We start from the raw sequence: 25,400 nt of genomic DNA, 5'->3' as shown, positions 1-25,400 counted from the left end.
CAGTTTAGAAAGAAGAAGAAGAAGAAAAATTCTCCATGGATAAAGGAATGTGTGTGCAAAATGAAAACTTGATAGGCGCCAAATTTACTGTAGAAGAGTCAAATTTGGAGCAACATTGGCTAATAAAGATTTGCACTTAACTAGACTTCTTTCTCTTTTGGCTTTTCCCATCAGGGGTCGCCACAGCGAAACATCCTCTTTTGAGGATGAGTCGTATTGTGAACTTGGCAATGTTTTACGCCGGATGCCCTTCCTGACACAACCCTCTCAATTTATCCGGGCTTGGGACCGGCACAGAAGCATAGCAGGGAACAGGATTCAAACCCTGGTTTCACGGACGGAAGGCACCGCAAACCAGCACGAGCTAAACTGTCTCGTGCACTAAACTAGACTAGTCTTGTTAATTAGATTATTGGTGGATTTCATCTAAGCTCTTGCCGTTCTCATATACAGTCAATGCTTTAGATGCAATGTACACAATCGTTTGTCTTTGTTTGTTCAGTTTTATGTGACACTTAAGCACAAAAAAAAGAATAAAATGTTCTTTAGTTTCCATTGATGTTCATTCATGAAGCTAACGCAAATAACCGGATTTAATTAATTCGTGAAATTCGTGAAAATTTAATGTAAAGAACCTTTAACTTTTTTCAATTTTCCCCACATATTGATGTATGACCAATTTTCATTCATGGGCAATGCGCAAACTCTACATAACGGCAGTGTGACAGTGATGACAGACACAGCAGGAGTGAAGCTGACGTTACGGAGAGAGTCTCTATCTCACGTACCCAGACATGATCTCTAAACATCATCGGTGTCTTTCATGAGTTGTACACCATTCCATGTAGCCATCAGGTTAATAACCTTTGGTAGTAGCTCCTCCCACGCGCGGCTGGGGCATCAAGCTATCAACACCTTTTTGGACAAGCAGCAAGCAGTGAACAGTTGGGGCGACTGACGAGAATTTGTAGCGCCAATTGCGTTTGCTGTGAAAGCAGCTTCAGAATGACAATATAAAAATAGCAGATATTCAACATTCGGATTGAAATTATCTGATTATATGATTTCTAGATTTCTCTTGCAGCCAGATAACATAGTGCAATTAATTCATTAAGTCCCAGTAATGAAACTTGTGTTCATGTAAACAATCTCTTTTATGATACATTTTTTTAATTTGCCCTCTAGCGGCCACAGAGTGCAATGAGTTCAAACTTACCAACTGTTTATTTTTTTAAACTTCTTTCTTTACTTCAGGGTTTAAAAGGCACAAAACTCCAGTCTTAACGGAATTTGTATTTACTGGTAAATCTCAGAAAACCTAATTTGTACATTTTATTTTACTATACTATACTGACTCTAATGACGCAAAAAACAATATAAATTTAACATTTTAAATAAAATATATGTATTTTTTTAATGGATTATTTTATTTTACTTTCTGATTAGTTTTATATGGACTTAACAGTGTCTAAAATAACTAAAAAATAAACATATGCATGTATTTAATGCTAATATCACCTTTGGCCACTAGAGAGAGCCATTTCACAAGATCTTCATATTTATACACAGGTGGAAAAAGGCGCGTGGGTGAGAGCCCGCACAAGAGAGATTTTTTTCAACGTTCTGCTTTTCTTTTAATAAATTGGATAAAAAGTTATAAAAACATATACAAAGCTATTGTTCTTAAAGACTGAATGCAAAAAACATATTTGTATTTTACATTCCTGCATGTCAAATGTTTGTAATTATTTTCGACTTCAAAGAATCCATCATAATATGAAACAAATTAATGTGTGATTAACATGAATGTTTTGGTGCAACAAAGAGAGGAGAAAATCGCGTCAGTGAAAACCTCGGCGTCCAGATGTCATAATAATTATTACAGCCAGCTTTGACTGGAAAGCCCCCTCGAGAAATGGGCGCGCGCTCCTCTGGCCGCGCGCAGCAGAGAAAGTCCTCACAAAGCACTAATTGGAGCGTCGACGCGCGCGGACAGGCTGTGCGCGGACGGGTTTGGAACTGAAAGAAAGGAGAACCCACGCTTCTCTATAGACTCCCTCTGTGGGTCAAGCCGGGGGGTGGGGAGGGGTGTTAAAGAAAGAAAGTTTTGGTGGTGTGTTTGCGCGTGTGCATGGGGTCACACCAGGAGGTGGTGGGGCTCTGAATCCGCGCTTATTTTTTCCACCTAACAAACGCGTTTACGCACGCGCAAACAAACACTCCTGCTCTGGTTTCGTTCATTTAGAATGAGTTTCTGAAAAAAGCGCCAGTGTAATTACACCAGGGGTGGGGGTGGAGGGTTGTCACAATCACCACCCCCCACCCCCCCCCCACACACAAACACACCCAGTTTCTCCTGCGTGGCTCCACAGTCCCGCTGGAACATTCGCTCTCCGGCGCACAATACGCGCGTCTTTGGAAAGCGCAGGCGCGACGTGAAAGCAGGAGCTGATTACACGAGGAGGCTCGCGGATGAAATAAAACAATAGAAGAGAATGGGTCTTGGTTGTGTCCACGTCCACACAGACCAGAAACATCCAAGGAAAAGTGTCCACCATGTATGAGGATTAGTTTCTAAAAAGTTTAAAACATAATCTATTTCAATTTTAATTTTTGGATTAATTGTAAGAACTTCCTTAATTGCCCGCATCCAAACTTTTACCCTGTTAATCCTGCAGAGCTTTCATCCTTCATTGGCGCGTGAATGAAAGTTAAAATTGAGTCTCCAAATGGGATTTTCATCTTTGATGTGAAAGGACAACCAATGCACGCGCGTTTTCTGGAATCAGAAAGTTGCTGCTGGAAGCGCGCTGCTCCATGCAGCGCACCTCTCTGCTGTGACTGATGGAGGGGAAAAAAACCTCTCCGCTGTTTGTTTAGTGCTTGAAGTGGCACGCGTCCGGCGCGCGCAGCTGCACCGGCGCAGGAGCCCAAGGTGTATCCACGCGACCAGTGGGCGTGGTCTCCTCCTCAGCCAAATGCATTGAAAAGCAGTGGCGTCTTTCTTCAAGGAGTCATTTCAGCTTTGAGAAGCGCACCACGCAGCAACCCCGCGGAGCGCACGCAACACGTGAACGGCACGAGCGGGACACACTGCCAGGAAACTTTTCCATTCTTTATGTTTGTGTGAACTTTTTTATTTTATTTTATTTTTTTTTTACACTGGGATGGACCTCACAGCCAAAATGGAAATTAGTCACCAGCAGCTGATTCCACCTGCTTGCTTCTTCTCCGCTGCAGCGGCGGCGGCGCAGAGCATGCACCTGAGCCCCGGCGGCAGCAGCAGCAGCAGCATCAGCAGCGGGAAGTCTGCATCCAAGCAGGCCAAGCGGCAGCGCTCCTCCTCCCCGGAGCTGCTGCGCTGCAAACGCAGGCTAAATTTCGCGGGTTTCGGCTACACGCTCCCGCAGCAGCAGCCGCACGCGGTGGCGCGCAGGAACGAGCGCGAGCGCAACCGGGTCAAGCTGGTCAACAACGGCTTCGCCACCCTGCGGGAGCACGTGCCGAACGGCGCCGCCAACAAGAAGATGAGCAAAGTGGAGACGCTGCGCTCCGCCGTGGAGTACATCCGCGCGCTACAGCAGCTGCTGGACGAGCACGACGCCGTGAGCGCCGCCTTCCAGGCCGGCGTGCTGTCGCCCACTATGTCGCAGGGATACTCGGCGGACATGAACTCCATGACAGGCTCCCCCGTGTCCTCCTACTCATCCGATGAAGGCTCCTACGACCCGCTGAGTCCAGAGGAGCAGGAGCTTCTGGACTTCACCAACTGGTTTTGAGCGTCTTAAGGTAAGACGACCAGAAGACGATCATCTAAAAAAAATAAAAACCACAAAACACTGATGTGACTCAACATCTCCTCCTCTCCTCACAGAATTTAGAATCCTGCTGCGCTTTGGGATTGTCCCGGAGGAGACTCATAAATAACACGCGCGCGCTTTGGTCCTTACAGACTGAACTCCAAAGGTCCTGAAAACTTTTTTTTGGGGGGGTGGGGGGACATCAGACCACAGACCAGCGCCAAAGGACTAAAGAGACTACACTACGCGGGAGCTCCGCTTCTGTCCACAGAAAACCCACAAACCCTTGAAGAAAAGTCCTCATTCAAAACATTATTTAAAACTCTTCATCTATGCCAATCATCATCATCATCATCAGCCCTGAGTTCAGAAAAATGCTTCCAAGTCGCCGATGTATTCTATTAAATTCTATATTAAACGCTTTTTTTTGGGAAATATATTAAGATATTTTTGTATGTAAGAGATTTATAGATGTTTTTGTACACATCCTTTTGTATATATTTTGTCTATATATTGCGGAGTTGCTTCTATTACCTCTTTGCCTATATATGTAGACGCCTAGTCTATTATTCTGTGACTCTTTTGTTCACGAGGTTTCCAGGAGTTTGAGACTCCCGGAGGTTTTATTCCAGCACCAACGTGTCTTATTTAAAAGAAAAAAAAGCAAAATGTTTCGTTATGTCGTGTCACGATGATCAAAAACTTATGCAGCTGTTGTCCAAACGGAGGGCGGTGGCCACGCATCGAACCTTTACGCAGATGTCCTCCCACGTGATGGAAATGAGAAGTCCTATATCACTATTTTCTACACTGTAGTCCAAGAATAAAACCCAATGCTACTGAAATCGTTTCTTGTGTGTGCCTGTATTAAGGGGGTGGGGTGTCATCCCAACACACTCTTGTACAAAACAAAACAAAAACTCGGCATTAAAAGATTTGAGACGACTTAAATTGCGCAATTTACGCACGGTCCTGCGCTTTTACGCACCGTTTATTCTACTCCAAATTGAGCGCACACGCGCAGATTCCAGCCTTCTCTCACAGCTCCATCATCACCATCGCCCAACTTAAGTCTGTTTTACGAAACCGGAATTGAGGGGAAAAAATGCGCAAAGTTCTATTTTTTAGGTGGGAGCTTTTCTGAGAAAAAACGGAGTACTTTTCATATCAAACGTTCTTTTCTTCTTTTTTTAATTGGATCAGTGGACTCCAGCGGTCAGCAGTCTGGGAGGTAGAGCGCTTCTCCACAACTGACTGGGTTTGACAGGTAGGGCGGAGGCTGCCGTCAGGGCGCGTGGCTGCTTTAATGAGGGAATCGGGTCTGGAGGTTGTGACGCGGGCGGCGTGTGCCTAACTGCTGAGGTTATACCCAAACACCTGAAAGGAAGGGGAACACAGCTGCGCACGCGCAGGGCAGATTCATAGATCTCCTCGCGGTCAGATACAAATTAAGAACTTCTGAAGAAAAACAAAAACAAAAACAAACAAAACAAAAAAATTGAAATTTAGAGAGTAAAAAAAAACTTAATAAAAATGAATAATAATAATTAATTTGACTCGTAAAATTATACAAAATTCCAGTGGCTGCTGGTTCCAGGATCCCAAACTAGGCCAGCAGAGCTGAACTTTACTTTCGCTTGTTTGGAGTCTTCACGCTGACACATGCTGCTTACTGGACGACCCTGATCTAACAGCGCAGCTCTGCTGCCCGTCGGAGTCCATTATGTTTCTCACTACAGCGGTTTGTCAGGCTCACACAAAAGGGAGGAGAGCTCAGCCATGTCTAATTGGCAAAGCTGGGAGAAAACAATGGAGCAGCAGAAGCTCCATCTGAGGATCTCTGGCTGAGTCTGAAGGTTTGCTCCACGGAGAAGTCAAAGAAAACTCCAGAAAAATGATCATTACCGTGATTTTTGGAATATTTAAAGTGACATGTGGGATTAACAGAAGCTTCCCTTTTTTGTTCCGTCACATTCTTTAAACTGATGAAACAAAACATAACAAAAAACAACAATGCACAAGATATGTCAAATTTTTTTAAATCAAAAGATTTCCTCAGACCAAGCTGACAGGTTTCTTCTCTGAGAAAAAGTTGCTTTTGTGACATCAGGAAGTGTTTCATCACAAAAAAAACAATGGAAAATGTGGAAACAAACCGTTACAGAAACACAATTCAAAGATGTGATTTAGCGTGTTTTCAGACTGGACACACTTAGGTTCACTGAAAGGGAAACAGATTTAATTTCTGCCAATAATCCAGAACAGATTTTCAGTCTGAGTAGACCCCAGCGGGTCCTGGTCCGGGACCAGGAATGGTCCAAGTCAGTCCAAAACATTGTTCCTATTGCAACCACTCACGCCAATTGGGAAGTTGGAAGTCCACATCCCTGCCACTTGAAAGCAGGCTACATGTGGGGGCCAGCAGGCTCCACCCACTTTAATTAGGACATCTGATTGGTCACTTTGGAGCTTAAATAGTTTGAACAACAGAAACAAATATGAAAACAACATGTTTAAAAAAGGTATCAGAGCAAGAATGGTTCTTGGGTATTGGCTTACTGGAACCAGCAAGTACTTCCTGTTTGGAACGCCATGGGGAGGGGTCACTCAGTCCAGTTCTGATTTACAGCCAATGGGACTGGCACATGAAAGCCTCCGTGTGGTAATAGCAGCTCATAGGACCTGGTAATCCCAGGTGATCTCCCATTCAAAGACTAAGCAGGTCTGAGCCAGTTTAGCTTCAGAGACCAGACCAGGTGAGTCCGGCTGTACGAAAAGGTGAGAGAAAAAAATCAAAAAGATTTTATACAAATCCTGTCTGTTGTAAAAATATTGTTCAAGATGTACTCTGATTTCTTCAATCTGCTCTTCTTTTATTGATTTGGGTTGAGCAGAGCTGGACGTTGTTGAACATAAGCTGCTGTAAACAAAGCACAAACATTGAGCAGCTGCATTTCTGCTGATAAGACCTCTTTATTGTGGTGAATAGTTAAGGCGTCATGGAAACCTGCTTCCAAGAACATTATCAGGAATAACTGTCAAATCCACAGAAATCCAATTCTGAAGGAAATTGGTGCCTTGAAAGAGTTAATAATGAGAGCAACTTTTTCATAAAAACAAGATGGAAAACAGAAAACTTTGGTTCAATAATTGCTGGTTTGGTTTGTTAGCCTTTATAATCTAATGTTTATTGATCTTCTCACATAGATTTCAGGTTAGTGAGATGTTGTCAATGCGTCTATAGTGAAGCATTTATCAACATTAATAACTTTAAAAATAAGACAATTGAAAGAAATCGAAAGACTGAAAGGAAAGATAAAAGCCTAAAAGTGGCTGGACTCGTTGAGCGGGTTGGAGATGACGGATTTATGAATGAGCATGAAGAGCGGCAGGTAGGCCAGGAAGTCCAGCAGGTCGAGGGGGGGGATGTTCTGCAGCTCCAGCCGGACGACCGCCTCCTGCTCAAGATGGATCCCCCCAGCCTTCAGCTCCAGCAGCAGCTGCTCGCCACTGATGAAACCCTGCTGAAGCCCCGCGTCCACCTGCTGCTCCTCCAGGAGGAACAGGAACAGTTGCTGCAGGAGTCAAGAAAAAACAAAAACACACTTAAGCCGGGATTTGGCGCTGCTGGTGAGCTACGTTCAAAAACGAAGGCTCACACCAGAAGAGCAGGGAGGAGCTTCTTCTTTATCCTTTTCTACTTTTTACTGGCGCATGTCCCCCACCTACAGTTAGAGGAGGCTTGGTGCAAAATGTCAAAGCGGTGCAAATCCTGCTCCAGGCTTCTTTCACAGCTCTGTACCGATATGTGAAAGACTTAGTGTCATAGAATTAGAACCGGACACAATTCTTAATTTCTCCTCAATGATCAATTTTCAAAAGGGCCATCCATACGTCACTACAAAATGCGAGTCTCTGATTGGTCCAAGTTCGACCTGGTTCAACTTTCAACACAGGTTTTGTACGTAGAACCCAAAAAAGATCTTAATATGTGTGTAGCTATGCATGCATCCGGGAGTTTACATAGACTCTTCATTGAAAGTGGTCGCTTGAACGCGCCTGCTGAGGGTGGTGTGAACGTAGGTTGTGGGAGTGTGGTGGCGCTCTGGTCTTGACACTCCACCTCAGTGACCCCCCCCCCCCCCCCCCCCACAAAGGTCCCCAGCACTTGCTGTGGGTGTGTGGGAGTATGCTCACGTGTGACAGCGAGATATTGTGGGCCACAGCCTCAGATTACCACACTCTCCTTTCAGCGCACCTGTTTGCACAGTTAATGCAGTCTAGGTAATAATTGTTGGGGGGGGGGCAGAGGAGGAGGAAGGGGGGGGGGGGGAATAATCCATGTGGCAATTAGCCTGCTCCACCCCCCCACCTCTACAACAGCCTCTCCAGTTAACAACCCTATCCCTAAACAGCTTTGTAATTACAAAGCCTCCCCTACCTGGCCGAAGGCTCAGTTTCCACACCAACACTCTTTCAAGTTCCTCCTCGCTTTTCAGTCGCTCAGCACCTCCTGGCATGAACGAGGGCCGGCCAAGCTCTCGAGCGGCCAGCTGGTCGGCTCGAGCCCCGGCCGATCTGAGATGAGCGGCGTGTCTTGGGCTGATTACAGGCTGGGCGGAGTGGACTGTGTGTTCGCCGCTGGGCTCTTTAATGAGATTAAGGCCAATTCCAATCTATGAAAAGGGAAAAGCTCCCGTCTCCTTTTCCCTCCTGGCTTCCTTCCCTCATTTCCATGCACGAGGCCTGAGTGGCTCCATGCTTTAAGCGTGCTTTGGAATCGCTCTTCAAAGAGTCCGCCTGCATTTACCTTATTGTGATTACAGCTGGTGAGCCCCCAGCAGAGGATCGGCGTTTGTGACACGAAAGTTAATCTGACGCTTTGAGGGATTCGAGTGCACCTTAAGCAAACAAATTCAAGAGGACAAACATGTTTGGGGGCTTAGTTCTGTGAGATTTCACCTTCGCTTTGAAGAGCCTCACTTCAAGAGAGCGGAAGTCCATGTTGCTAATCAGAGATCGCATAAACTCGCTGAAAGAGAAGAAAAAACAAACAGAACGTCTGAGATTTATACCACAAAACCACAGCAACAGATCCTGATTTTTACAACTCCATTGTTTTAGATATTATTGTCAGGGTTAGGACCGTGGATCGCCGCTTTAACCCTTGTGCTATCTTAGATGACCCCACCCTTACATTGACGTGTTCTCCCTACCATGACAAAGGTGGATAAAGGTGGAAAGATTTCATGTAATCCATGGACACCAGTGAAGATCACAAATCATTGAAGAAAAAAGGTTCAGAGCACTGTCTAGTGGGTCTAGATGACCCAACTCCCAATGTTAAAGTGCCTAGGATAGCACAAGGGCTTCACCAATCAAAAGCAACGATTCACACATCAAACCAGGACTCTTACTATTCAATACAGCATCTCGTGTTTGAATGGTTGCTACATGTATGCCTCTTTATTTGATAAATTAAATAAAAAATACGTAAACACCATCATTAAGAACAGGAGATCAGGATCAACACAACTTAACAGATAAAAACACGAATGATATTTATCAATTTTCTGAAGACGGAGGACCTGTATAAAGAAAATTAAACTTAAAACAATTCTGAGTATTTCTTTATTCAAATCGCTGCAAACAAGAGTAGACGAAAATCTGCTGTTTGATCGTTTTTGTCACGTAGAAAATACACTGGGGGGGTGGACACAAGCTCCCTGCTGCGCTCCATTCTGATGCATCCACCTGCAGACACATAGATCCATGAACGTCTTTGTTTTCCTCGCCTGAGCTGGAATCTGGATCAAACCTTATGGGTGGATAGCTCTGATATTGCTCCCCATTGTGTTTCAACAGTAAAGTTATGCTGGGGGTGTGGGGGGCTGTGGGCTTGCAAGAAAGAGTATAATATAAACAGATGGATGATGGTAAAGGGGGGAAATGCCATCAGTCCCGCCCACAACTCAGAGGTGAACTGCTAATGAGCTGCTGTAAGGGCTGTAAGCTCGTGGGAGAGACTGTAAACAAAGAGCTCTCAGCAACAGTAAAGGGAAGTGTGCTTCATTCCAGCAGGTGAATTTCTAATGGACACCTGCCGCTCTGCAGAAACTATGTCCTAGAAAATGACAGATTGTTTGATTTTGGCTCAAATAAGCATAATCCTAATTAAATTACCACGCTTTGAAAATAGATTAACAGATGATTGGAGTGGAACTTTAAATGTTTTTCTGTCAGCGTCCTGGTTAACTTCAGTAGCAAACATACACATCACTGCTGCTTTGGATCATTTAACAACAAATTCTGAAAATGTTCTCCACAGTTTTTTCCATCCTCAAAGTTTATCTGACTGCAGTTCTACAGATGGTAAAGGAAGATGCAACAACACCTCAATACACCTCAACAACTATAAAACACTCACAGTTCTTTAATCCCTTGGTCCCCAACCCTTTTTAGGCCGCGGACCGGTTTAATGTCTGACAAAATGTAACAGATTGGACTGCACCAGGCAAAAAATGGAGTCAGATCTTTTGTTTTAGCTTTATTCTTTATTTTCATCCTCTGCAAATTATCTGCAGCTGCTTGAAACTTTATTAATATACTAGATTTTTAGATTTTTAGAAAACACATAACTGTCAAAGTGGGAGCTACACAGTCAGACGCCAACTTCAGCCTCATCCGACTTTGGAAAAAAAAGTCACTAAAACTGTTTTACTCTTCATATAATAATGAGAATCCACCGTTTGAATAACTTTATTAGCAGCATCCTCGTAACATTAATTATTATGATTATTAAATTAGTATTAATACTATGTTTAACGGGCTGCACGGTGGCGCAGTGGTTAGCGCTCTTGCCTCACAGCAAGAAGGCCCCCGGTTCAAGTCCCGGCTGGGGGACGTGAAAAACAACATCAATGGGGGCCTTTCTGTGTGGAGTTTGCATGTTCTCCCCGTGTATGCGTGGGTTTTTTCTCCGGGATGTTCGGCTTCCTCCCACTGTCCAAAAACATGCTTCATAGGTTGATTGGCAACTCTAAATTGTCCATAGGTGTGACTGTGAGCGTGAATGGATGTGTGATTGAGGATATTCTACCCTGCGACAGACTGGCGACCTGTCCAGGGCATCCCTTGCCTTCGCCCAAGTGGCCGGTATAGGCTCCGGCAACCCCGTGATTCGAAAGGGAATAAACGGTAAAGAAGATGAATGAATGAACTATTTTTAACATTATAATGATTATGTAAGGGTTAATGGCCGACGAAGTATGCATTATCACTTTTTAACGCACGCCGTGGAGGCCTGAACCGTCAGCAAAGTGCGCTAAAAAGTGATAATGCACACTTTCTCGGCCATTAATCCGCTGATACCATGGTTATTTACAAAAGAAATAAATAGAAATCCGTTTTTAGTCCTTAATTCTTGTTTTTTTCCAATTTGGATCGCTTTTCTCATTAAAGCGGACTATTTATTACATGGTGCAGCGCAACGTAACACATAGTCCGCGTCGCGCCGCACCACCGCTGCAGTCAAGGTTTGGCGATATGAGAATTATATATATATTGATCTTTCCGATGGGTTAAATAAAGCATCAGTTCAGAGAGAAAGTTCACCTCTTACCGCTTGTTTTTGTCCAGATGATGAAGCTAAAGGTTGTTTTAAAGAAGCCAGCGCAGTGATACAAAACATTTATGCTAGCTGACCGGAACTTCTGTTTTCACCGTGTGGTTATCCTGTGGTATATCACTTTTTAATGCACACCCAGCAGCCAATCAGAATCGAGTTTTCACCTGGACCATGGTATAATAGATTAATTAATAACTCCTGCTAATAAGTCATGCAGCTTTCTTTTATTCTGAAAAGTAAGACTCTTCTTCTGATCCCTCCCTTTTTAAATGTACGGCGCCTTGTTTGACTGCTGTTAATTTAAGGCGCCATATGTGGCGTGTGTAGTATTTTTTTTCCTTTTTATTCTGTGTTTTGTGTATTCTATCAGACTGGGACTTCTGTGTTTTTGTGGATCTTTGTGTGTCTGTCTCTGATTACTTTCAGGTGTGGTGCTGGAAAAAGGGCGTGGCTCCCACTGGACCCAAGCTGATGGAGTAAGCCTTTAAAAGCACGAGTGTACCTCCAGCCTGCCAGAAGGGAGCTTTGCTGCAACCTGCCTCCCGGTGTAGATATGTTTAAGTGAAGCTGTAGGGGTGAACTGCCACGTGTTTTCTCCGGTTTATGTTAGTGTTTTGTCAATGGTTTCCCTTTGCTTTCATTCACAGGTAGATTTTCAGTTAAGTGGGGTTTTGTTAATTATTTTGGCCTTGGTTCACACTGAACCCTTTTTGCTTCACATTTAAGTTATTGTTGTTTGTTATTTATACATTTGTGTGTTATTTTTGTATGGAGACAAACTTTTGGTGTTTGTGTTATTAATTATAAAGTTGGGGAAAAAACATTACTTTCATCTTATGCTCGTCTAGGTCACCTAGACATAAAAAGCGGCTCAACAATTTATTCATAAACTTGAACTCTGTGGTTCTTTTCTGCCCAAAGAAACTTTCTCAATACGTTTCTTTTTTAACTTTGCTAGTTTGGCGGTTTTAAAACGCACACACACATATATATACATATATATATATATTTTTTTTCTTCTTCTAAGAAAGTAGGGAATGGATTTACGACACGTCACCGAGCGACTTGACATGTGTGAAGAATGAGTCGGATGTGGTGGAGAGAATCCAGTGGATTTCCAAAATAAAACCTTTTTCTGTAAGAGATCATGAATATCCAGGTTTTCAGATCCTCGTTAAAGCCCCGGTCAGGGAGTTCTAAATGTCTAATCCTTAAAGTTCCTGTCTGAAGAGCCCGTCCTGCATGTGTGTTCCTGGAGGTGCTGCTTATATTTTGTGGCCTGGCGGGTGTGTTTTTTTTCTTTTTTTGGCGGGTCCCACCCGTGTTTGCAGAGGAGTGATGGTAAAGTGTTTTGAGCCCATTGTGGTTGCTCACAGTAGCCTGGCTGACAAACAAAGCACCGGCACACGGGGACATCCCGCCACAATAACGGCTCAAACTGCTCTGGTTTGGGGACAGTGGATGTGTCGTGTGGGGAGGGGGGTCAGGGGTTGTTTGAGGCACACTTTGGTGCAATGCGAGCGCCTGGCAGAGCAGCAAAATCTAGGTCCACCAGGATAATTGGAGGGAGACGCGACCGACTGTTTGGACTTCTGTCCAGCGTGTGGCACATCCACAGCCCCGTCTCTAACGAGCCCCCTCCTCTCCAGTGTTAGAGCCCTGCACGCCTGAACGCTCCCGGGAGTCCTGATTGGTCGTCCAACCAGAGAACAGACAGAGGGCTTGATGGGGAGAGGGGAGACAGGGAAGCTAATGATCATTAATTGCACTTGGTTAGCGGTAAAAGAGTCCAAACGCTGCACTGTCAGGATTGTGGGGAAGCGAAACGAATAAGGGTCTAGGGGACCAATGGCGGGCGGCAGGGGGATAATAGCAGCCTAACCCTTTCTCCTCAGCCGACCTGCTCCAGGCTCCCCGCTGGTGAAAGAACAGCAAACTCCTGGCTTACGTAATGGACAGAAATTTGGCGGTCTTCTCACTCGATGGGAGGCGATGATGCAGGGGCGAGGGGGGAAAACGCATCCTGACCTAGTTTGATCCGACAGAGTGGTCCTGCTTTCCACCGGGTTAGCGGGAGTCTGGCAGGTCTCGATCTCCTAACTTGCTCGCCGACTCGTAAGAGTAGCTCGCGCCGGCGGGGAGCGATGAAGCTATTCGGGAGTCCCGTGTGCCTCCTGGCAGACCGAGCGCCGTTCCCTGAGGGAATGTGGCGCCGTGTGAGATGGAATTGTCAAGGAGCAACACAGGAACAGATGGGCAGAGTCAAGGGCCAAAACAGCACAGCAGAGAGGGGGGGGCAGATCAGAGGGGCAGTTAAAGTGGAAAAAGGAGGGTGCAGTAAACAAGGAAAACACCACAGCAGACCTCAGAAGGGCTGATTGTGTAACTACTGCTGCAGCTCTTTTCTAAACCAGATTAGAGACAACAGGATTAAGTGAAACAGGTAAGAGGATCAGTTCAGTTCAGCAGGGATGAGATGACAGAGGGATGCTGTTGTTCTCTCCTTGTTTAGAAGGTGGCATTAGGAACGCTGATCTCCCCTCTCCTTTTTTTTGTCAATTGAAAAGGGAGTTCAGTGGAAAGAGCTTTAATATGGACATTCATTACCGTTGCCATAATTGCCTCAGTACAGAGCAGACACCCAGGTCTTTCTGTGCCAGTCATTCTACAGGCCTCCTCCACACAAAGAGCTGGCCGTAAATCAGAGGACCCGTGACCCTGGCCCCGTCCCTCGCTGAGAGGGAGCTCTCACTCCGGGGTGAGGGCTTTGGGTGCAGGCCTTGACCTCCAGGGACCTCCAGAGTGGGCTTGGCTCCGCTCGCTCCTGTCTGGAGGAAGCTATAGACCCCCGAGGCAGGAAAAACACACAAAAAAAAAGATAGAAAGAAAAAGAAAAACGCTGTGTGTGGGAATCTGCGGCATCAGGGGAATAATGTTGGTGGGGGCAAATCTGTACGAGCAGGGGTTCAACCTCCGGTTATTTCCAATATGGATTTGGAGCATCGAGGACAACGTGAACTTTAAAATGAAAATCAAACATGTTACGATTGACAAAACGATCAGCTTTATCCTAGGAATAAGGTAAAAAATCATCAGGAAAAACCTGTTTTTCCATGAACTACCACAGCTCAGTAGGGACAAAAAACAAGCCGATTAAACCCTTAAAATGGAAATTATGCAGCGCAAACTCCAGATCCAAGAAAATAAATGTCATAATTCTCGAGCTCTAGAAGGATGAAACTAATTGTAAATGTATAATTATAAAGAACAGATACTTTTAGAATGTTCCGTCAGTATGACTCGGTTCACATTTGCGGTCTTAGTGCAGTTTTGCATGCTTTAAAAAATAAATATATATATATTTTACAGTGCATTGTGTTCTGCGTCTGATTGTTGTATTGTGTTCTGATTGGCTGTAGACTTCTGTCAATCAATCTCCTGCTATGGCAAACTGAACAGAATGCATTCAGTTTTCCAAATACACACAAATCTTCAATCGCCATCAGATCTCTGCTTTCATTCAATAATTCTGGAATTATTTTTCTATGAAGAGTTGAACTTTGAGAGTTTAAACAAGAGAGAAAAGTTTCTTGTCTGTGACTAAAATGTGCAGTGAAGAGTTCAGCAGCCTTGAGTGATCAATAATCCTATTTTGTGGATTTTACCTATTTTTTTTAGAACGTAACTGCTGTAAACCTATATGTAGATGATACTCACAAGTGTTTTTTTTTAACTTAAGAGTTTGTTGTCGCATACTTTTCAAGTTATTTGTTTTTCTCTTTAAAAATAATTATCTGATTAGAAAAAACCCAACAAGTTACAACTAAAATTTTAAACTACAAAAAATAAATCAATAAATATTTTTTTTCATGTAATAAATATTATTTTGATGCCAGACTAGAAACATATTCAGATTTAACTTTTTTAGCCGTTGATAAACCAATGCTGTTTTTCTATAAGTTTATCATAAGTAAAGTCTGAGTTCAGATTGGCGGAGCAGTGAAACCCTGAAACTAAAGAAAAGATGGTACGTTTGTGAGAAGGCTGAACAAGAAGATCCAGAAGAACCCCACACAGAACGACAAAATCAGTGGAACAAAGATGCCTACACACTCGTTCTTATTTATGGCAGGTCAGTGACTCCTCGTCTGGCTTTACCGACAACTATCTACTGCTTGCACTTACTCCATGGAGGCTATTTTCTGCGCCAGGCTTGCAATCACGGCAAACAGCCGCAGATCCACCAGTCCATCTGTCACTTTGAAGTCCACCATCTCCAAGATCTGACAGAGAGATGCCCACGTTTCAGCTTTTCTGTGCCATTATGTATGGATGTGTGTACGTCCTACCCTGTACACGTAGATCTCTTCTTCTTCAGACAGATGCTCTTCAGGAATAATAGTCTTGAGAGCCAGAAGAACCTGAAGACAGGAAATGTAACCGTCGCCACTGCTGTCCTCCTGCACAGAAACAAAAGATGTAATTTGTAAAGCAGAGTAACAAAAAAAATAAGTTTTCAAAGACATGAAGTTTTCGTTTTTTGTGTTTTTTTTTGTTATTTTCCAAACACGCGTTAAGCTTAAAGGAGAATAACCTTATACCTCAACAACATACAACTGAGTGAAACAGAATCTCCTTAAAGAGAAACGGAACAAAAAGGGCTTAAATCCCCTTTCACTTACTGCTTCAAAAGCTCTTTTGTACTCAGCCAGCTTCTCCTGGCTGAAAATGCAGTACTTTGCCAAAAAGTCGACTAGAAAAAGACAGAAGAGAAGAAAACAAAAGCAAAGTTCAGAGCCTTGGACGGTCAGCGTTCGCAGAGAGGATTTTTGCTTCAGTACGGTAAAACGTAACAGCTTCATGCTAAATGTTATTTGAAATTTCCAGCATCCCCGACGTCTGGTCTCTTGGTTCGTGCACATGCGTGTCTGCGGAATAGATTAGTGCAATATTTCTCTCATCAGGTCGCATCGGGGTCAGGGAGAGGAGGACAATAGGGGCCGAGAAGTTCACAGAGTGTCCAGTTGGCCAGGACCCAGGGGGGGGGCTTCAGAGCGCCACTTGGCTGCTGGGTCTAATTTTAATGACAGAAAGTCGGATAAATAGAGCTGCTTTCAGCAGATGGCAGCGGGAAGGAGGAATCTGTCCATAAATAGAAGTTTAACCAACAAAAACCACATGGAAAAAACAAACAAACAAAAAAAAGGATATTTGCTAGCTGATGTTAGTTAAAAAAAGTGTTTGTAGGATAAGATATGCAAACTTTACATTTTCTAAAAAACAAAACTTGCAATTTAAAACATTTTCTTAAAAATTTTCTGTTAAAAAAAAGGAATTTAAGGGTGTTTTCAGACTGGAAAAATACTTTGATCCGGACCGAGTCGCGAACCTTAGTTTGGTCTGTATTCAGACTGCCATAAAGCGGACCATCCTGTGCCGGACCAACGTTTGTAAACAAAACCACGTGACTAAAGATCTTCTCAGTCATTGGCCAGGAACTACGAGGGCGGGTCAAAACAAAAAGAGAAAGATGAATGTTCTGCGCTTTACAACCGCCATCAGGACAGTAGACTTGATAAAACTTTATATGTCGATTATTATTGTTACTTTTGTACAGCAGAGGCTTTCTACAAGGCGGTTACTGGCAAGGAGTCCTGCCGTGTGTGCTTTAACTCAGAGGATGCTAGCAAATGTAGTGCTGAGATGTCAGGTATGAAGATCAGTGATGAAAGTCAGGCAAGGAAAAAATCCCTGAACTTTTCTTTGAGCGATATGGCGGGCACAGAGCGAAATTTTGGAAAAATACGTGGTCTTAGATGCATTCTGGTGCATTCTGGCAGCTAGTTATTCACTTCTTTATCAAGAAACTAAGACTAATTGGAGCATCATGATTTGTCATTCAAACCCCTAGTTTGACTCTCCATTAAGGACTTGCTGGTCCTAAAAAAGAATTTGGAAAATTGCTCAAAGTAACACAATCCTACAATCTACGCTTTTCCTTAAAGCTGCAAAACATACAATTGCTAAAATATAGTAACATCAAAGCCCCAAATGGCAAAAAGAACACCAGTAACTATGATATTCTATGAAAATACCTCAGTTATTTATACATTATTTCTGCTTTAGAAATGACTGATGTACAACATCCACTTGCACTGTTTTCTCAAACTATAATTACATCAAAATATGGGATCTGCTTTAAACTATAATTCTATAACATAATACATCAATTCTTTAACACCAATACTAAGTAATCTGGGAAATATCAAAACAAACATACAAACTAAACAAAACATTGTAAACATTATTTTTTAAGGGAGTGCGGGTCCAAACCATCAAATACTTATAATTAATGTTAACTATACTGAACTAAATCATGGTAATTAGGAAATACAAATAAATTAGAGAAATGTATTCAAAATAAAAACTGAAACTCAAAACTAAAATTGAAATTATTTCAAAATGTGGTTTTGAGATTATTTTACACAAAAAAGTATTTGACCTACACTACCTTAAAAATCTTTTTTTTTTTTCCAGCCAAGACCACTTCAATTTGTTTTTTATCGTCTTCTCACAACTGAGGTCGTGACCACGCTCAATAATGACGATGCCTGCCATTATTTTAACACAAATTTGATCGCAAACTCTTCAGATGTGTTTGTGAAAGTTTAGCGTGGGTCCGCCAGTTTTGGTCTCTAGGGAAGCAAGTCACGCTGACCACGTGGTGCAGACAGAGCCAATCAGACCCGTCGACGCATCCGAAAGCAACTAAAACGTCCCGTCATTGGTCAATTAGGCCGGGAAGACGAGAGATGGCCACGACCATAGAGGAAGCGATCTGCGGAGAAATATAGAAAATAAAGCTAAAATTAGCTGATTTCAGACCATTTTCTAATCCGGAAAGCGATTTGTCCGTAGAGATCAGGTCTTTATTTCCCGGAAAGTACGTTCGGTTTGCTCAAAAACCCGGATTTCCGGGAATTCCCGGAAGACTTTCATCACTGGAAGATAATAGGTGTTTATGACATATAGATCATCATGGATGTTGGTTGGATGTTGGATTTGGATGCAAATTCTTTGCCAAAATTCAGATATTTGAACTCATGAAACATTGGGCTGTCAGTCACTAGACTATGGTGCTGTGACTGAAACTCAAAATACGCAGCAGAACCTCTGATCACGTCTGTACATGGACCTAACACTGAAACTGGTTGCTCCCGCCACGCAAATTGCGTTAAGGGTGGACGTAGCTCAAGAATAACCAAACTGTAGGTTTATTGATGCTAATGTTAGCTTTGTGCTTTGCTGGTTGTTTTTTTTAGTCATTTTGAACCCAGAGAACCCAACAACACTTTTCTTCAAAGCTTTTAAAGTTAATTACATGTGGTTTGTGTTTGTTTATTTTGGGAAGAAGTAATTAACAGCAGCTAATAAATAAAAATCAAAACATAAAACATATATATCCATTACATTAAACAAAAACGAGGGCCAAATTTTACTCTGTGGAAGATATTTGCCTCAAAAAAGTAAATAAATCAGCTAAAGTGATCTTTATGAAACATGTTTTAACTCCAAATCAAAAGAAAATGTGAACTACGCAGAAGAATTTATTTACTGAAACGCTGTTAAGAAATACCTTTGTAATTGAGATTTTTTTTTTTATTGTTTAGGGTTGGCTTTCCATGATATATTTCAAACACATATTACATGGATAAGCTTTACCAAGAAAAGAACAGCCAACGCTAGACTAAGGATGTAGCTCCACCAATATTTCATTTTACATTTTTTTATTTATTTAGGTTTTTAATTTTTCAAACTAATTTTCTTCTTGATTTTTAAAATGTCTTTGTCCTGTAGCAAAGTTCAACTTTGAATGAATTATTTTGTAGTTGTTCTCAAAATAAAGTATTTTGTAAATAATCAGAAACTAAGCTAAGATAGACTTCAGTGTTTTTTTTTACTTTGCTTTTTCATTTTAATTGCAAACAGATCTGCAACAATGATGATTAAACTTTTTTATATTTTTGTTTCTATTTAAATTTATGAAAAACCACAGACATGAACTGATTTCTCACTCAGTAATCTACCAAATCTTTTGACAGAAAGTTTGGAAGGAAATATAACTCCACCTTTATTGTCAGTTATTTCTTTTAGAGCCTGAAATATATGCAGTCAAGCACGAGATTTAGGTTCTGAGCACAAACTGAAATGAACCATGAATATTTCAGCAGGCAAATTTAGGAGGGAGGGCGACTTAGGAGAATAGAGGGGGTATATAAAACTGGGCTTTTAAGCTGCTGCCACTTCAATTTAGAAGATGAGAATGAGTCAGCTGAATAATGCATCTATTCACTAGTTTGAGAAAGAAAGAGGAGCAATAGCGTTGATATCAGTCTGGACTCAAACCTCTGGACCTCTGGGGGGGGGGTTCTCTGCAAATGACAAGAGGGAGGGGGTGTTTGAATCTGCCATTTATCAGCTTAGGCCTAATCAAAACTGGGCCTCCTCTTTTCTTATGTTAAATCGTACATTTTCAACTCGTCAACTTGACTTGTTAAAGCATGATTGATCAAAAAAAAAAAACAGCGACTGCTTTTGTAGCATCTGTTTGCAAATATGGGCAAAGCTGCAGGACGGGGCCCACCTGCAGCCGGGACTACAGCTCTGTGTGGAACCAAGTGGGAATTTGAGGTCCGGCTCGGATCAGCTCAGAGGACATGGATCCTCCTGGTTCTTAAATGGGGGGGCTGGCTGAGCATTTCTGAGTTTTCTGGAGACCTGTAGTGGCTTCACTCATTTATTCATGAGAACCCGTAATATTTATCGAATCCAAAACCATATTACTTATTGTCAAAATGAGGCTTTTTTTTTATATCCTAGTAATTCCTTTCAAAAATGCACTAAAAGTCTTGAGTATTGTGTAAATGTTAGGTAATAGGGAAACTATAGGCTGATAACATGCAGTCATCTAAAGGTGAAGCAGCAGTATTAGGTTAAAAATCCATAATTATGTTAGTGATGTGCAGATTAATTAATCTTAGATAAAAGAACAAAAGCATGAATGAACCGTATTCAAATTCTGTCACATTTTGGTTCAAAGAAACTTTTTTTTTCTGCTTTGAAAATGACTCGCTTGTTTTTAGAAAGCCAATTTGAGTGTTTCTGTTGCCACATTTCACCTTTTTTTTGTTGATAATATCACATTTTCAGGTTATTCTATTTTTTATTAATAAATAAATGTCAACAAATGGTCTGTTTTCAAACTTATGTCATATATAAGGCGCACCAAACCTTTGGGAGCATCAGACATCAGACCATTCATTAGTCAGACTCTATGAACAACATTCATGGTAACTCTAGAACTTGTCTGTGACACGCAACACATTAGCCGCATTCGCATAATCACAATAATCCCAAAACTCACTTGGAACTTAAAAAAAATGCATTTTATCAGAGCGCCATGTACCTTCAACATCAATAAGCACAACTGTAAGGTGCTCTGCATTATACTGCTGTTTTTTGATAAAATGAAGACGCCGGAAAGTACGGTAAATTACAGCCAAACTGTGAGTAGTGTTTGGATTATTAGAATAAAGATGAGGATTTACTACCATAAAAAGACGATTGTTTTTGTTGTGTTTCTCTCCTCGTGAGGAGGATCAGTTCTGATACTCAGAGGGGTCATTTTAAAAAACTGCACATTTTTAAACAGAACAAACATGGATAGGAGAGGAGAATTGGACCTCAGTATCAGCCATGGTGCAGCAGAAGCCCCCGCCCCTTCGGGCAAACAATGCAGCGGTTCTGGAGGAGGTCGGGGGGTCTCCGGCGGAGGAGAGTGCTCCGTCAGGGAACGGTCCGGACAAAAGGTGCAGCGGAGTGAGAGATTGAGGGAGGAAGCGAGAAGCGGGACAAAGACGAGGCAGTAAAGCCTCCTGCCTGATAGCCTTATCTGATTCCACTTCAGCGCTTGATGGCTTTTTTTTTTCCTTCACCCTGCCTTTAGAGCACGCAGGTTGAGCCTTTGGTGTGAAGCCTAGCAGAAAATGTTAATCAAGAGAGGGACTGTGTAGAGAAAGGCGAGAAAAAGGGGAGAGTCACTTCGCTCAGGCTGTAATCTGTAATGAGACCAAGGCGATTCAGTTGCAATTGAGAGAGGAAGAATGGGGCCATGATGATGATGATGAGCAGGGAGGTTCACTCTTTCACCGGCGTTTGTTTTTCTGTTTTGTTCCTTTTCTCTTGCAAAAGTCACTGCTCCCACATCGGTCTGCAGGCTGCAAAAAACCGCCCAGGGTCACAACTCATTTAACACACGCCTGGACGTCGTTTTCAGCGTCCACAGCTGATGGATGAAAAACACTGCTGACTGCTCGTCTGACCAATGCTGCCACTCATCTGTGCATGATTTATGCTCCCCTCCTGCAAGGCCTCAGATCAGAGGAAGCCATCAGCTGCCACAGGCTGCTGTTTCAGCACCCATGAGATGTGTGGATTTGTCAGATTTCCATATAACTTATAATTTCAAACCTTATCTAGACAACGGCTCTATAAAAGGCCCTAGAAGACTTTCCTTGACATAAACAGTCTAGGAAAAGTTGTTCTTGACATTAAAACATGAATGTAACAAGTGTCAAAACAATGATATTATGCTCTAACAGCAAGAAGTACAGCCAAAGAAAAGGCAGATGGAATACTTGGCCACTTGGCAACACTTTTGGTCCATTTTTCCCATTTGGAGTTTCTCAGGTAAGAGACCATTAATCTTGTTAATGCGTTTGTCATAATAGGAATGACCTCCACATGTTTCAACACTGCCCCCATGTCCATTGAACATCAGAGCGCGGCGGTTAGCAAATGAAGCAAGTGAGAAAGGCTGGTTGCACATCGTGATGCTTCATTTTTGGATGAATGTGACCGCTATAGATTTCTAACGGACAAAGTTTGTGTCATACAAAAGGTCACCGCGGTATCGATTTCATTGTAATGAGGTAGTCACAAGTGCCCATACGGGTGGATACGGGCTGTCTGTGGGGGGACAAATGGGTAAATCCCACACAAAATATCAAGGTTGCAGGCCTAAGGATGGTTACTGCTTGGATTTAATCAGGTACCACTGCCAACTGGTACTGGTACACACGGTTCCAGTGAGTAAACTCTGCTCCAACCGGTGCAACATAAATAAAAAAGATGCTAATCTTTTCCCAAAACTTTTAAGTGCACTATAGCAGTTTCTCAAAGTCAAGGAGAGTGTTCAGATTTGCCTAAGATGCTTTATTTCATTTGTTCAGACAGTCTGCACTGCAGCGCTGCGCTCCGTTTTTATACACACACGAGTACACACGGATTTCACAGCTCACTGCCACAACGGCAGTCTTTTTCAGACCATAGCACATGTCACTTGTATCCATCAGGTTGCTGAATTAGAATCTTTTGCTGTGAATTACAGCCAAGCTTTTCCTCGCTTCACTTTTTGCATTTTGACTGAACCATCACCGCTTCAACCATTCTTGTATGAGCACGCTCACAGTCGCTTGAAGGTAAAATGATTCGCGAGAATTGTACAGAAAAAACAACTAGAATACATGTGACAAGTGGACGAAACAAAGCATCAAAATGAAGCATTGAAATCAGCTTTTTTATACAGTACTGGTAATACCATAAATGTCAATGCCAGTACTAACTTGGGACAAAGTATCAGTCCCCATCCCTATGTGGAACATTCAATGGGCCTGCAGACCAAAAATGCTTATGCACATTTTTTTTATGGGCATGCTGTGAGTGACCGGTGACACTTATATAACACAAAGGTAAGTAGAGGTGAAGTAGGTGAGATGCAGGTGTGTCATTCAGATTTTTCATTTATTCTCCTCTCCCCAAATCCTGTAGACTGCACATGGGAACCATAAGTGCTTTTCATGTGATAAATGTGAGCTCCTGGCACACCCCGTACGGATTTTCCCATTTTTCCAAGAGGACCTGGCTGCAAACATTTCGACCAGAACCGGAAGCACTTGAACAGAGCTGGAAGTCCCCCATATCGCTCGAAAAAAAATCTATTTTAACCGGCGACCCTAAAAGTTAAAAGTTTTCCAGTTCTAAGCTTAAATAAAAGATTTATTCTATTTTATTTACAATTCTGAACACTTTTGGATTAGGGCTAGGCTTGGGGTGAACGTTAATTGTATTATTTCAGCTTCCAGCCATTGATGTCAGGTGCTATCTCGTCTGCAGTCAGGTCCCCCTCCATATTTTGCTCACAGACAGCCCTGGTCCAGACTAGCTAGCCGTAAGAGCAATTTTTGAGTAAAACTTTACAACTGGAGTGTGCCGTAAGGCCTTTGTATGACAGCTTCACCCGTATACCATAATACGAGTAACTTTCAGTAGTCTTACAAATACTTCACGATACACTTACCACACTCTCAACAATTATCCATTCCATTTCGAACAATATTCCTTCAAGGGAACTGATAGACACCCCTGTGCTCTGCTTAAGATGCAGCCCCTCCTCTACACAGCTCTGGACAACCTAAAAACCTGCAGAACTCGTACTGGTCAATCCCCATAGGTCCATATATCTATAGCGCCACCTTGATCTTGACGTTGATGAGAAACGAGAACAAGTATTGAGACCAAACTCCTCACAGATGACTAAAGTTTAATCTCACTAAACTCTAGTAGAAAATGAAACAGACATTCACAAACGCTGTTTTTTAAACCTCTTAAAATGTTTTTTGAAGGTTTAATTTACTCACATCAGGAATTTCTTGTCACTAGTATGACTGCACACTGGTCACAATAAAGGTCCATAAATTCATGGATAGCCAGTTAGGTGTGGAGGAACTTTGCTGGTTCGGTGGAACCCGGTGGAACATCTTTGGGATGGATTGCAGCAAAAACTACAAGCCAGAACAAACTCACATTCCCGAAAAAAAAAAAAAAAACTAAAATTTTGTCCAAAAGAGTTCAAGCTTTTCAAAATGCAAACATTAGGTTTTTGTTTTTTAATATAAAAGGGATGCAGCTGAAGTTTATATATACAAAAAGGCTGATGAGCAAATACCTTTGCCAAAGGAGTATTGAAGTAATGCATTAAGAGAGTTAATGAGTGTGTTCCTACACAAAAAACACACTTCTGTATAACAATGTGACACACTGACATTTACAGAGAGGAGCATTGTTTTTTTTTTTACATGTTCACTTGTTTATTGCTTCTTTCCCGCTTAATCCCAGACCTTTGTTTCTGCTCATCAACACGCTGTATTTAGTGTCCCCGTTAACAAAGATGACATTCAGCAGCAGGGAGGAGGTGACCCCATTTTTAAGAGCTGGAGACTGTCACTACATGGCCCACATATCAGGGACTAGAACATGGGATTAGGAGCGCAAATTAAGAGCAAATTTTCCCAAAACACAAACAGCATGTAAAGCCGTTTTTGTGTCCTGAGTTTAGGACTACTTGGTATTTTTCAAGTTAAAATGTGCTGATGCAATAAATCTACTGCCTCAGTTCAAATCTGCCAAACCCATAAATATGAAGTGTGGTCCAATAAGATAAGAAGGTGAGAACTGAGTGCCGTGCAGACCTTTAAACCTGGCCGAGCATATCGTTTCTCAATAGTTTAGATGAAGGCATTGTGGGCTGCTCTGAATGGGCTCCACATTAACGGTAAAGATCTGTATCACGACTTGTTAAAGTGTTGCAGGAAAAACACTCGACTCTTTTGTGCCAGCAGGAGGTGCAGTAGAAAGCACGTTTACAGATTACAGTCACGGGCGTGAAGATCAGGATGAATGTGATTGGAATTGCTGCAGGTGTTACACCAGAAAAAAATAAACAAGCAAGAACCATAATGTAAGAAGGATTTAGTTGAGGTGAGTCACAGTGTTGGAGGAAAAATCATTGGGGTTTCTGTTTTTATTTAGCAGGTATAAAAATGTTCAATGTATAAAAAAATGTTTTAAATAAA

The 25,400-nt window shown here is 42.4% G+C and overlaps 2 protein-coding genes across 4 annotated transcripts in view; one reads left to right on the top strand and one right to left on the bottom strand.

Moving 5' to 3' along the window:
• The first annotated feature begins 2,440 nt into the window (after positions 1-2,440).
• Positions 2,441-4,645, top strand: ascl1a (achaete-scute family bHLH transcription factor 1a). The gene is made up of 2 exons (XM_004083208.5): positions 2,441-3,789; positions 3,875-4,645. The coding sequence occupies exon 1, from the start codon at positions 3,168-3,170 to the stop codon at positions 3,777-3,779; it is 612 nt and encodes a 203-aa protein (XP_004083256.1). The 5' UTR covers positions 2,441-3,167; the 3' UTR covers positions 3,780-3,789; positions 3,875-4,645.
• Positions 4,646-5,823: 1,178 nt separating this feature from the next.
• The window catches only part of LOC101163941 (uncharacterized), an 89,786-nt gene continuing 70,209 nt past the window's right edge, over positions 5,824-25,400 (bottom strand). For all 3 annotated transcript variants that reach the window (XM_023952500.2, XM_078941804.1, XM_023952499.2), the window contains 5 exons: positions 16,110-16,180; positions 15,777-15,887; positions 15,613-15,710; positions 8,763-8,832; positions 5,824-7,375 (listed from right to left, as the gene is read on the bottom strand). In XM_023952500.2, the coding sequence (XP_023808268.1) occupies positions 7,124-7,375; positions 8,763-8,832; positions 15,613-15,710; positions 15,777-15,887; positions 16,110-16,180 (602 nt within the window). In that variant the 3' untranslated portion in view covers positions 5,824-7,123. The remainder of the gene's footprint in view (positions 7,376-8,762; positions 8,833-15,612; positions 15,711-15,776; positions 15,888-16,109; positions 16,181-25,400) is intronic.

Source organism: Oryzias latipes, chromosome 23, assembly GCF_053564925.1.
Source record: "Oryzias latipes strain Hd-rR chromosome 23, Olatipes_Hd-rR_3.1".
Taxonomy (NCBI): domain Eukaryota; kingdom Metazoa; phylum Chordata; class Actinopteri; order Beloniformes; family Adrianichthyidae; genus Oryzias; species Oryzias latipes.
The sequence above is the reverse complement of the archived record's forward strand: the minus strand, read 5'-3'. Positions and strand labels throughout refer to the sequence as shown.